Source organism: Bidens hawaiensis, unplaced genomic scaffold (genome assembly GCF_021521415.1).
Source record: "Bidens hawaiensis isolate Kalapana, Puna unplaced genomic scaffold, B.hawaiensis_p1.1 tig00006520_1, whole genome shotgun sequence".
Taxonomy (NCBI): Eukaryota; Viridiplantae; Streptophyta; class Magnoliopsida; order Asterales; family Asteraceae; genus Bidens; species Bidens hawaiensis.
In genome coordinates, this window is record NW_027491437.1 from 60,164 (window position 1) to 74,734 (window position 14,571).

Here is a 14,571-nt window from a genome sequence, read left to right on the forward strand (position 1 = left end):
GTGGCCGGCTGGCTTTGTTGTTGTTCAGCATTCGCAAAAAAGAAAGGAACTAAAGAGAAATTTCAATCGACTGCTATTTTTTTTATTTTGCATCGGGTTTTTATTTATTTATTTTTTTTAGTTTTTAGTTTTAGTTTGGGTCCAATAATTTAAACTTGATTAAATGGATTATAGATAAAAAAGAATTTTGGGCCCAATAATTATAAGATGGTAAAGAGAAATTCATGTTTTATAAGTTTTATATTTTAAAATGTATATATAAAAAATATAGATACAAAAAATTTTGCCCCCTAAAAATTGCGTGCCCCGACCAGCACTACCCTCCAGCCGGCCATGAACCCAATTAATACAACATCGGGGCTCTCCAAATTTGAATATTGCGGTAACCTGAATACAAGAAAGTTGTCATTCTAAAAAAATGAGTTGAGTACTTTGATTTAAATATTAAAAATACATAATTTTTTCATAAAAATATACAAAAATTTTGGGCCTAGCGAGGTGATCGGCCTGAGGGCTGTCGACCACCCTGCGCTCCTATCCAGGCCGGCCATACCGCCACCCGTTCGCTTTAGGGGGGGGGGGTATTGGAGACGATAATCAAGGAGAAGACCAAGCCAAGTAAACCTCCACATTTAGTTATTCAAAGTTATAAATCTTTTATTGCAATTATGCTAAAATCATGTTGTTTCCGTTGCAAACTTTGTGCTCTATATTTCCTTCTATATCAAAGCTATAAGTATTCGTGAGTGTTATGTGGATGTCGCCGGAAGTCTTTCCGAACAAAACAGAGAGATCAAGCAAGACAAAAATACAATCACAGGCCTCGACCCGACAGTGATGGGGCACGTGATGTGAATGCTCTAAAAATAAATATCAGCCCCACAGAAATAACTCGCTTCAACAACCGTTTAAATACTACATAGTAAATAGCCATTGACTCATTTTCATATCCAAGGAAACACTCCACCGATCAGATATTCCCTCTTTTGCTGCTGGATAGTGAGATCTTCTAAGTGGTAAACCAAACTTAAGTTTTTTTGAAGGCTAAATTTATATAGTTGCTACGTACTTTTTTATTTTTCTTTTTGAACAGCTAATATTTTCCCACCTTATTTTATCACCATGTCTTAAGTAAGACTAGAACACAACCATTTGATTGAAGGTCTTGCATTTGTGATTTTTAGTTTTTTCTTTTGGCTGACAAACAAAAAGTCATTGGCTATTTCGCCTTATATTCTGAGTTTCAGATTGGTATTTATTGAATGTGCTATTTTATCATTCTGAATACGCCAACAGCCAATTGTAGTTTTTTTTTCCTATTTCAATCAAGTAATCAAATGAACAACTACAATATCTTTAAGTAATTTTCAACAATACTACTTATATTCTGTTCTAACTCATAATCATAGAAGAAAAGAGCATTCACTATGGAAAGACATGATTTGAAATTTGGAGAAGCAGAATTGATTCAAATCCAAAGTCGTCTTGATTGTGTAGAAAATGATGAAGACAACCATACAGAGCGGATTTCACCATCGATTTACAAGGCACCTGGTAAACTGTTAGCTGATTTGTGATTTTAAAATGGTAAAAGAAGTGCAGCTTAATTTCTTATAATTAGTTAAGAGACACCGCTGTCATTGCAGCATATGTCTTTCAAAGAAAAAAAAAAGCTAGTTAAAACTTATAGTTGTGGATTTGTTCAAGTTAGATCATTATGTGATCAAATCTGAACATACAAAGTTGTGGGTTAGAGTTGTGTATAGTTCGTATAGAACAAATCGGATTATGGTTGTGTCGATTCATCCCAATCAACGCGTATGTATATATATGTAGAATCGGGATAAACAGAACCAGGTAAACATTCAATGATTAATCAATGAAATATGTTTTTGGGTTCATCCAAATTTCTTCTTCTTTATTCTTGAATTATATAATAATAATAAATGATCAATGATATGGTGGGTCTTATAACTTAAAAGTTTACCAAAATAGAAATCACTCATTTCAACCAACAAGAGAGCTCCATTTTCTGCTTAAAGTTTATCTTGTTGAGACACTTAATACCATATAACCTAAACATGACCCATGCAACCCGTTATTCTAAACCGGTTGGCGATTTGTGATAAACTTATTTTAAAAGGGTCAGCGAATACAAATAAGTTGTAATAAAGTTATAAATAGGTTTTAACAGGGTTTAACATATAGATTATGTGTTTTTTGGTTTAACTTTTACATTTAAACGGTTGATATGACCATTTGTTAACCGTTGTGGATCACTCATGTGGTTATTAATTTAGAGATCATATCGAGAACCAAGTTGGGAGACGAAGACATGATTCAAGACAGTGTCGTCCAGCATCTTCTTTATCATGTCAAAAAGGAAGAGAGCCGTACGAACCAACTTCCCCTATTAAATTTTATGGCACCCGCTGCACTACGAGATCTGAGCCCTAGCTCTTTCGACCCTCGAGTGGTCTCTATTGGACCTTTGCATAGAGAAGATAAGAAGGTGCAAGCATTTGAAGGGCAGAAAGTAAGGTATCTAACTAACCTAATGCGACGCATGGAAGAATACCCACGAGAGGAAATATTGAAATTATGCGTAGAGAAGGTGTACGCGTCAATAGAAAAAATCAAGGCTTGTTACGTTTGGACGAAGACCTATGGTGATGCTGAAATTGTTGACATGATGACCATGGATGCTTGTTTCATACTTGAATTCCTCAAGGTGTGGGATTCTAGTGTGGAACATTCTAGTGTGGAACTATATGAAAAAGGAACATTGTTATCGACAAACATATCGCGTGATTTGGTATTGCTAGAAAACCAGATCCCATTCTTTGTTCTTGATGATATATTCCAGTGCACTGTATCGAAACTTGATCCTAATGTCTCCCTTCCGAAACTTATCCATCCAATTCTCAATAACGTCAACTTCATTAAAGTAGCTATAGAACTCGAAAATATTTCCGTTGATAATGCTCATCATATTCTTAGTATTCTACATAAATGTTACAAGCCTCCGCCTCCGCCTCAAACTGTGAATTCACCTGGACAATCCGACATTCGGTTTCAGATCTGGACCTGGCAGGGGTGAACATAAAACCTTGCAATAATCCAACATGGCTGTTGGGGATGGAAGTGAAACTACATTGGTTTGCATGTTTTTTTTGGTCTTGGAGGAAGCCAACTCTCAGAATCCCGACATTAGAAGTTGATGATATTACCGAGTGTATTTTAAGGAATCTCATTGCATACGAGCTATCGGGTACAAATGATTTTTATGTTTCATCATATGCCTTTGCCATGGATACACTTGTGGATTCTCAAGAAGATGTTGCCAAATTGGTAGACTCGAGAGTCATTGTTAATTCTATGGGTTCAAATGTAGAAGTTGCTAACATCATCAACAACATATGCAGAGAAGCTACACTTGATGGGTTCTTTTATGCAGATCAGTGGGAAATATTGCATAAGTACTATGAAGGTTACTGGCCGAAAAATATAGCCAAGATGAAGCGGAATTACTTCAGTAGCCCATGGAGTATGATTGCTCTAGTTGCTGGAATAATCCTGTTTGTTCTAACAGTGATTCAGACCATCTTTACCATTAATCCTGCATGAAGCACAGACATATTTTATTGTAAGTTTTTATCTTATTCTTTTCTTCTGTCACTTTTAGACTTGATGTACTTGAGAGTTATTATCATTCATAAAAATTAGAATCATAACTAATATAATTTAAAACGTGTTAAGTTTGATTGGTTGCTGATGAAACATAAATTGAGTTAAATGATAAAATTTGGGCTGGGTTAACTAAATAAGTCCATAAACTAAATTATGTCAAGAATGTGAAATCGATTAGAGGGAAATTAAAATCGAACAAAAAGATGTTTTATGCTGACTCAACCCACATCCGTATATTGTAGTATATCGGATTGTGTCAGTACATTGGGTACTTGGTGATAACTGTTGGAACCTATAAAGTTATTGATCATAAGCATACAGTGAGGGTGCGGAGAAACAAGTCTCTGCATGTTCCTAGTTCCAACCACTGCCTTATGCTAACCAAATGGTGCATGCAGGAAAGATCAAAACTGAAGGACCATAAGGCTATGATACCTCACTGTAAGCTTAAAAAGTTACAATGGACTTGATATTTAATTTCTAAGACGTCTTTGTAGTAGTTTTTAAATATATTTTTTTCCAGTTATTATTATATGGTTGTGTACTTAACATTACGGTAACAAGTTGTTCTTGTTGTATATTTTCAGGTGTCATGTGGGCAGTAATTTGCATCTCGGTATTCATATGGTTGGGTGCTTATAATGTAACATATATCTACTTATGTAATGTTGTACTTGAATTATGTTTGGATTTGTGCTTATAATAATTGCCTTTTCAGGCATTTGTAATTGTATTAGGATATGAATAAATAAGTTTTATAGATTGTCTATTTAAAACATATCTTTGAAATTTTGGGTTTACATTTGGACTGCTTGCTTATACATTTCATGCCCAGATTCCTCACTGTGTGACTACTATGGTGTCATGGAATTAATATTGTCTTTGAAGTAGCTAAGATTTTCCTGCACAAGATAAGTGTTAGCACATACATAATATCTAATCTTTTCTGTCAGTGTCCTTAAGAGTCTAGTTAAGGCCTAGGTTTAAAATGACAAAAAAATCCATTTGATCGGTCAATGTAGAAAAACTGCCCATTTAACCAAACAATTCCAATCACGTCCACCCTAAAACGTGACTTTTAATTTATTACTCGGCGAGATTTTTAAACAACTAGATTTTGTCACTTGGCCAAACAATCTTGTTAGAGGCCAAAATACATCTCGTGAGATGCCTAATTAATATCGGCCACCACAAGAAAACTGTTCTGACACGACCGCCCCTATACCGACCACAATTGTGGTCGCTATATAACACTTGTATTGACCACATGTGGTCGGGAAAGGGTTTGACCAGATTTCACTTCTGACCAACCCTTTACCGACCACATGTGGTCGGGATAGATTTAGCGGGAATTTTGACACCTTGTGAAAATTTATCCCGACCACATGTGGTCGGGAAAAAGTAAATGTCTTTTATTTTTAATTTTTTTTTAATCTTTAGCGGGGTGAAAATGTTATCACGACACCTATACTGACCACATGTGGTCGGGATAGGGTTGATAATTTTTCTTTTTTTTTTTTAATTTTATTAGCTACGAAATGGAATGATGTAGTTTGGGTAACCCTATACCGACCACATATGGTCAGTATAGGTTGGTTTAATTTTAATTATTTTTTAATTTAAGTTAGCGGGAACATTACATTTTTATTTTACATTTATTTTTAAATGAGAAAAAAAACCGTGACAAAACTTTTTGCGACCACTTGTGGTCGGGAAATGTATACATATACCGACCGCTTTTATACCGACCACAAATTTGACCTATAGCGACCGCTTTCTACTGACCAACCTATACCGACCACATGTGGTCGGTAAAACCTGTGCCGGCCACATATGGTCGGTAAAGGCGGTCTTATCAGAGCAATTTTCTTGTAGTGTTTTCCGACTAAACTCCGACTCTGACATGATAATGCCCTAAACCTTTTTCTTTCGATTGACCGACGACTGCAACGCTACCTGGTAACCAGGTTCCGGTTAATAGGTTCTTTGTTTAAAATTTTAGTTTTAATCACTTTAATTTAAGTTTTTAATGTTTTAAACTTTGATATATGATTCTACTAAATCTTACAAGGTTTTAGCCCAACCAATGAGTCCAATAACTGACCCAACTTGAATTTTCAGCTGTTTTCTTTTTTAAACCGAGCTGAGTAATAGATTAAAACTAACGAAGCATATTTAATTAACACCTCAATTTTGTAATCAAAATAAGTGGCGTATGGAAATTTCGGTCTCGCTAAAATGGGGTGTTCGCAGGTAACAAGCATTTTTAAAAAGGAACGATGATTTATTTTTCCTTATAGTAGACTTCATGAATGGCAAATACTACATCAATATCTACCAACTCTTAGATTACACCAAAATTTCTCTATAGTTTGAAATTGATCCCACGATCCTTCAATCTAAAAGGCTTACACCTTTATTATGTGAGCTAGTCCCACAATAACTTCTTGCATCACCATTCTCTCTCTACACATGCACATCCACAAGAATACTTTCTCTCTCACCTCCACCTCAATTCACTTTTTTTAGTAAGTTTTGGTGCGCATGATAATGAACCTTAGTGCTCATTATATACTCAACATAATAGAAATATTTTATATTAATTCTTCACATTTTTATATATTATATACTCAACATAATAGAAAACTATATCTGAAATAAACACAATTAAATATGGTACAACAAAAACACCACTACATAACGATAGTAGTTGAAGACCATTGACCGAAATTAAAATTGCTCTGAGACTAACGCCTTGTGCATTATAGTAACTCATGTAGAGTAGTGGTACCACCAATTAGAGCAAGCTGGTATTCCTATAAACACACAACTCTGAGAATCGATATTACATTCATCTTAGATCCTTTTTTTACAGGGTTTGGTTTGTTGCAAAGCTCTCATGTAGTAAAATACAAATCTGAAAAATAGTTATCTATATACCAAATGTACGAATTCAATTATTAAAGTACAAAATTAGGAAGAATCTCATTTTTAACAATTTTTTCAACATCCAATTACTTAAGTTTCGATGAACCAAACCAAACGTGACCTAAGCCGATTGGATATTGAATTCAAAGAATATATTTCAAGAAACATATTTAACACCTCAATTATGTAACTAAAATAAGTGGCATACGGAAATGTCGACCCGCTACAATGGCATGTTTGCAGGAATCAAGGGTTTTAAAAATATCTGACTATAGCTGCCATTGACTAATTTTGCATCTCTGGGAAACATTTGACTAGTTTTCTTCTCTAAATTTTGTGCGCACGAAACAGGTCTTATCGTGTTAAACAGATCAAAGACAACACGGTTAACACAAGTATCAAACATGAATACGACTCGTTTAGCTACTTTATATCTCTTTTTGTAACACCGTTGTATATTTCATTTAATAATAATAATAATGGTTCCTGGCCTACTAACTTTAATTATTTAAATGAGAAAATTACTGTTTGCATCTCTGTGGTTTTAGGGCGGAGACACAATGAGTCTCCGAAATTTTTTTTGAACTGGTTAAGTCCCCGTGGTTTCAGAAAAAACAATTTGAGTCCATGTGGTTTAAGAAACGAACAATTTGAGTCCCTGTGGTTTCAGTAAAATGAAAGTTTACCCTGAAAATTAAGTAACGGCAGGGACTCAAATGGTTCGTTTCTGAAACCATAGGGATTCAACCAGTTTAAAAATTTTTTCGGGGACTTATTGTGTCTTTTTTCAGGGACGCAAACAGTAATTTTCTCTATTTAAATAAAATTAAAAAAAAAGTTACATTGCGTACTTTTCATTAATTAAACTGGTTAATCATTCATTAAATAGGTTAGAAATCACCATTCTAATTCTATAGAACAATTTTCTAATAATATATGTCGTCTTCTTCTTCTTCTTCTAATCGACCTTAGTAACAATCAAAACACAGTAGAAACATTCTTCCCATTTTTGTGTGTAATAATCACAATACTTAATATGAAAATAAACACGTCTAACAAAAACATTATTATTACTGATACTTGCCGAAAACCATTGACCAGAATTAAAATTGATCCAACATTAGTTAAAGACCACTAATCAGAATTAAAACTAGTCCAAGATTAATGGCTCGTGCATTAGAGTGTTAAATCATGCATGGCCGCAGGCAGTGGTAGTCCTAATTAGAACAAGTCATTGTCACATCCACAAAACTTCGAGTATCGATATCCTATTTATCTTGGCACCATCTTTTCGACATGGTTTAGTTTGTTATGGAACTCTCACATATTAGAACACGAACCTGAATTATTTATCTATACACCACGTGTATAAATACAGTTATTAAAGTACAAAGTTAAGAAAAACTCAATCATATAATGAACCAGAGAGAAAAATGAAGAGACTTTGTATATTCTTAAATGAAGATATCATTAATGTTCAATAAATAAACTATATATATATAAGAATATAACTACCATATACATATAATGTATATATGATTTTATAACACTTCCCCTCAGATATACATTATCGTTCATTATACACTATTAACAACATGCTTCAGGTTGATGTTAATTAGGTACTTCAGGACCTATGAATAAACTGATACTGCTGGATCAGTTATGCTGTCTCATTAAAAACCTTACTAAGAAAACCCAATGGGACAAAACTTAGTCAAGGAAAAGAGTACAGCGTGTATAGTGCCCCCCCTCAATTTAACTAACGTCTTTCAATCTTCGAAGTCCGATCATTTGTGATAACTTCTCGAAATTACTTCTAGGTAAAGATTTTGTGAATATGTCAGCTAGATTTTCACTTGACTTGATCTGACGAACTTCAATTTCCCCTTCTTTCTGCAAGTCATATGTTGAGAAGAACTTTGGTGAGATGTGCTTTGTTTTGTCATCTTTGATGTAGCCTTTATTAATTTGAGTTATACAAGCAGCATTGTCTTCATAGATAACCGTCGGCTCTTTCTTGATTTGTTCTAATCCGCATGCTTTTTGTATGTGATTAATCATTAACCTTAACCATACGCATTATCGACCGGCATCATAGTGCTATCAGTTCCGCATGATTTGAAGATGTAAATGTTTGCTTAGTTGACTTCCATGAAATTGCGGTGCCACCATAAGTAAATACGTAACCTGTTTGAGATCTTGCTTTATGTGAATCGCGAATGCAATATCAGGTCGCGTATTATTTACAAGATACATAAGGGCACCGATTGCGCTTAAGTATGGTACTTCTGGACCAAATACTTCTTCTCCCTCTTCCTGAGGGCGGTATGGATCTTTATGTGGATCCAGCGATCGATGAACCATAGGTACGCTAAACGGATGATCTTTTAGTCATATTGAAACGAACTAACATCTTCTGGATGTAGTTTGACTGGTGGATGAATGTGCCAATGCACAGATGCTTGAACTGCATGCCGAGGCATAATTTTGTCAAGCAAAGATCTTCCATTTCAAATTATTTCTTTAATAATTAGGCAGATTTCTCTATATCTTCAGAAGATCCTATTATGTTGATACCATCAACATAAACTGCTATTATGGTAAACCTTTGAGTATGATCTTTTTATAGAGACACATGGACTGATTACATCAGCCATAAAACATTGGGTTGGGTCATAAATGTATGTGTTTATAACACTCTCCCCCTCGTACATTTATATTATACACTATCAACATTACACTACTGGATAATGTTGGCTCGGTTCTTCTGAACCGATATTAACTAATACTGCTGGATTAGTTATGTTGCCTCTTGTAAGTGTTGGATCATTGACCTTTATAAGTGAAAGCGTATTGGAATTATAGCCGAGCTCAGTGCAAGTCTGATGGATATCCTGCATAAACATAACATGGGACTCTGTACTTTCTTTATGGAACAAATTAATGTCTCGAGTCCTTCAAGGATATTAACTTATAATTTAATACGTTTAATGATGTTGTCTCGCTAAAAAACTTTACTAGGAAAACCCGGTGGGACAAAACCATAGCTAAAGGGAAAAAATCGTGCATCGCATATTGTACATAACAAACAACATGCTTCAGGATGATGTTAAATCGGTACTTCGGGACCTATAAGATAAACTAATGTTACTGTATCAGTTATGTTGCCTCGTTAAAAACCTTACTAAGAAAACCAAATAGGAAAAACTTAGTGAAGGGTAACTTTTTATGGTGCGTAAAAGTAGATGTGATTAAAAGGCCTTAGAACAGTCATTGTATGTCATCTTCGTAGCAAAACTTAGTGAAGGGTAACTTTATAGATTAGGTACTTCAGAATTAACATTCTCCAAAGGGTGATCTATGTGAATTCTCGTGGTCGGAACAGCACCGACATGCAAATTATCTTCTAAATTAGAAGAGAGCTCATCAATGGTTGTTTCTGGCTGAGAGTGAAATGGATTGATAAACTCTTCTTCAGGAGAGACAGCAGGGGAACCGATAGAATTAGATGAGGAAGGTTGACAATCATCAAATAGTTGTCTATGTACCAAATTTTCCTCCTCATCTAGAATCATCTTCGTAGCAACACGTTCTTCTTCTGTACAAAACAAATCAGGTATGTTAAAAGACTTGAAGAGCCTATCATAGTCGAAAATCCCAAGAGGTCCGATGCTCGGTCTTGGTGATCTGTAACTCGTAATGTCGGTGTTACATACCACCTCAACCTTGCCGTTCGTTGTATTAAAGACACGCCTGTTGGGAGTCCCAACTTCATAGCCGACTAAGATTCCTTCATCGGCTGCTTCACCAAACTTTGAATGTGCCTTTAAAATTGAACACGGGGACCCGAAAGCTTCAAGTCCACACAAATTGGGCTTTCTCCCATGCATAAGCTCGTAGCATGTTTTATTAAGTCTTTTTACCGTTAAAACTCTATTCAGTACATAGCAAGCTGTAGAAACAGCTTCAGCCCAGAACACCACCGGAAGCTTCGAATCAACCAGCATAGTTCTGGCTCCTTCAATTAAAGTTCTATTCTTCCTTTCAGCCACTCCATTCTGTTGCGGAGTATACGGAGCACTGAATTGGTGTTCAATCCCTCTTGACAGACAGAAGATCTCCATTTCAAAATTTTTAAACTCGGAACCATTGTCACTTCTGATGAACTTCACTCGTTTATCCATAATGTTCTCAACTTTGGTAATCAGATTCTTCACCATTTGAGCCGTTTCGTCTTTTGATTTCAGGAAGTATACCCACGAGTATCGTGAGTAGTTATCAGTGATCACCAAGCAATAAGTTGTACCACCTAGACTTCTTACATTCACAGGACCGAAGAGATCCATGTGAAGCAGCTCTAGTGTATTGGCAATTGAATTTACTTTCTTGGTGAGATGGGACTTCTTGTGCTGCTTTCCCTTTTTGCACGCAAGACATTTGTCTTCAAAATTGAAACTTTTTAAGAGAACACCCAACACAAGCCCATGTCTGACAATATGGTTCATCTTCCGAAGATGAATGTGCCCCATTCTCCTGTGCCACAGTTCAGATTCCGATTCGCTTGCTTTCGTCAAAAGGCACGATTCTTCCGTTGACATTTCAGTTGAACTTAGATCCATCATATACGTATTTCTATCACGTGGAGCCTTCATTACTATCCACTCCTCTGGTATTTGAAAACCAGGCTTCAACACAATCGCATCATTCTCCGTGAAGTGTACGGTATAATCTTTATCACAAATCTGCGACACACTCAGCAGATTGTGCTTCAGTTCTTCAACAAAGTTCACATTTTCTAACGTCAACTTCCCGTTAGTTACCGTACCCCTTCCTGTTATTTTGCCTCCACTCTCACCGGCAAAACTGACTCTCGCTCCTTGAACAGGTTTTAAATCTTGTAACAAATTCTTGTTACCAGTCATGTGCCGGGAACAGCCGCTGTCCACAACCCAAAGATTATTGGAAGCCCTGTTCAACTGTTCCTGCACAAACAAAAGAGATTATTAAAATTTGGGGACCCAAGACCTCTTGGTCTTGGGTCGATTAACCTTCTTAACAGAACTCACACACCTTGGCTGACCAAAGTTAGCATTAGAAAAATTTCCACGAGTCCTAACAGGATACCTCCTTGGAGACTGATAGTGAGGCCAACCAAACCGACGTACATTTAGAGAATCAAAAGAATTATAGCATTTGGTTTGGTTATTAGTAGTGTAAAAACGAGATGTGTTTCTTTGAAAACCTGTATTATCTCTCAAATTTGAATGGTTTTCATTTTTAACATTTAAACGATTACCAAAAACCTTAGTCTCAGTTTTCGAGGGCCTCACCTCTCTGAAACGCTGCTTCAGAGGGCAATCAGCAACAAGGTGCCCTGTTTGATTACATCTAAAACAACACCTATGATCAGCTTTCTTTTCAGCAGATGTTTTAGATGTGGAGGCAGTATTACCAACCGTACGTCTCACATAAGGTGGGACATATGGGTTGAGTGGAGTACTCCTTTTAGTTGATTTAACTTTTTCTCCACTAGTGGGTAATACTTCCTTCTCTTTTGTCTTACCCGACTTGGATGACTTATCCGAATCAGATGAGACTGGACTTGAAATAGAAATTTTAACTTTTGAGACAGGCGAACTTGTTTCGCCTTTACTAACTTCCGGTACTTTACCAGTTTCCTTAGCAGGACCTGTCTGATCAGCTACAAAATTAACAGATTCATGAACACTAGGATTGAAAGTATAATTATGGTTATAAGGTGGTGAAACCTCATGGTAACCAATTCCTCCCCTCTTAGGTGAGGAACCTTGATCACTAACGAGGTGATCAAGAATAGCAGAGGAATTCCGGAATTGCTCCAGTTTCCTATTTAGTTCCACCACTTTTACCTGGTGATCAGCAATCTGTTTTTCTTTCTCAGCGATTAACTTGGTTTTCTCTTCTAAAACCTCGTAGCTTAGATCGATCACATCAATTTTCTCAGCTAATTTTGTTTTCAAACTTTTAACGTCTTTTTCACAAGCTTTAATTTTTATTTTATAATTATTTTCTCTTTTCTTTGTGAAGTGATGATCTTCTTTCAAGGTTTTAAATTCGGCATCCAACTTAACATACTGATCAGTAATTGTAGCAAGCTGTTCAGACAAGTTCTCACATTTAGTACAGATAGGTTTAGTATATACCTCGGAGTTCTGGTCATCAGCCATGAAAGCTTTTTCATTTTCAGCAGCTTTCATACATTCTTCAGCTGCAACCTTTGCCATGTGTGCCTGCTCAAAGAGTTCTCCAGAGAACATGTTCCAGTTGTATTCACCAGCATCAGACATCATGGCATTATTCCCATTGTTATTTCCACTTTGCTGTGTAGTCCTCCCCTGACTACGTTCTACACGTGCATTAGTGCACTCCTTTGCAAAGTGTCCATTTTGTTGACAATTGTAACACCTCACCCTTGACTTATCAAATCCTGGCTTTCCACCTACGAACTTTCTGCCAGTCTTCTTCATGAAACGCTTCACTCTTCTGACTATCATCGCCATCTGCCACTGCAGATCCATCTCCTCCAGATCATCAGGATCGATCTGGTCATAGTCTTCTTCCAAAGCAGCAGGGTCCACAATCTTCCCTTGTATGTAGTTCTTGTAAGAAGCAATAAAAGATGCATAGAGTGCAAACTGCTCTTCAGCAGATTTGACACTCATTGGCATCTTAGAGTAGTTATTGCTTGACGCACTGGGAGAGAAACTACTCTTGGATGCTTGAGGTTTCGAAGCACTTGATCCTCCAGCAACAAAGCAAACATCACCGGTCATGTTTACTGACACATTTCCTTCATGAGAAGAGTTAGAACCTGACTCTCATTTGGAGTAGTAAGCAGCAGATTCAGACTTCGAACTTGAGCCTGAGATAACTTTGGCACCATACATACCAGGGTCTTGAACCTGATCCGTTGGTGTCTCTTTACGAACCATATTAAGCTCAAAGGTTCTGAGCTTGTTTACTGCTGTCTCCAAGTCATAATCAGGAAAGTCTTTGTCTTCCCTCATTAGAACAGTGTACATTTCCCACTTCGGTGGGAGAGCATCGAGAAGCTTCTCAACTAAATCTCTGTAAGCAATAGAATAGTTGTTCAGCTCTGTCATTAGATGATAATATCGGGTGATATTATCATCGAGCGATTCGTTCTTCAAATACTTGAAGACAGAGAACTGGGTCTTTAATAGCTTAATCTTCGAGGCACGAATACCCACGTTCCCTTCGAATCTATTCTCAAGAGCATCCCAAAGCTCTCGTGCAGAAGTGTACTTCCTGAATGTATGAAGAATCTCTTGAGGAAGAGCCATAGTAATTGCAGCATGGGCCTTGCTCTCGGCCTCATACATCTTTTTCTCTTCTTTCTCCATCTTGTAAATAAAAAAAAAAAAAAATTTGTACCGAGATTGCAACTGACGTCTGTTTCTTACACTGCCAGGAAACTAATCTTCCACCGAGAAACTGACATCCTCCTGTTGTCGACTTCCGACTCTGATTGCACCCTCCATAATCAGAATCAGTATAAGCAACCAGTTCCACGTCTCCTTCCTTCGGGTACCACAACCCTAGCTTCGGCTTGCCCTTGAGATACCGTAGTATCCTCTTTGCACCTTTCAAATGAGATTCTTTCGGATTTGCCTGAAAACGTGCACAAAGACAAACAGCAAACATTATATCAGGCCTAGAAGCAGTTAAATACATTAATGAACCTATTATCGCCCGATACAGAGTTGGGTCCACATCTGCGTCACCATCTGATTCAGCGCTTAATTTGTGATTGACGCAGATTGGAGTGTCATATGGAGAACTGTCCTTCATCTTGAATCGCTTGAGCACATCATGAACGTACTTCGTCTGATGAATGAACATCCCGTCCTTCTTCTGATCAACCTGCAATCCTAGAAAGAAAGTTAGTTCACC

The 14,571-nt window shown here is 36.7% G+C and overlaps 1 protein-coding gene and 1 pseudogene across 1 annotated transcript; one reads left to right on the forward strand and one right to left on the reverse strand.

Annotated features, from left to right (window-relative positions):
* Positions 1-1,427: 1,427 nt before the first annotated feature.
* LOC143632616 (UPF0481 protein At3g47200-like) lies at positions 1,428-3,627 on the forward strand (annotated as a pseudogene).
* A 4,746-nt stretch (positions 3,628-8,373) lies between these two features.
* Positions 8,374-8,982, reverse strand: LOC143632674 (uncharacterized). The gene is made up of 2 exons (XM_077101135.1): positions 8,801-8,982; positions 8,374-8,683 (listed from the first exon to the last, which is right to left on the reverse strand). Exons 1-2 carry the CDS (start codon positions 8,980-8,982, stop codon positions 8,374-8,376), a joined length of 492 nt encoding a protein of 163 aa, XP_076957250.1.
* Between the last annotated feature and the right edge of the window lie 5,589 nt (positions 8,983-14,571).

What these genes read in the sequence shown, in the direction of transcription:
- LOC143632674 (XM_077101135.1), bottom strand. Translation starts at nt 8,982, where the DNA reads ATGGTTCATCGATCGCTGGATCCACATAAAGATCCATACCGCCCTCAG. An exon ending in CAAGATCTCAAACAGGTTAC is followed by an intron (nt 8,684 to 8,800) that starts GTATTTACTTAT and finishes CGTATGGTTAAG; the next exon opens with GTTAATGATTAATCACATAC.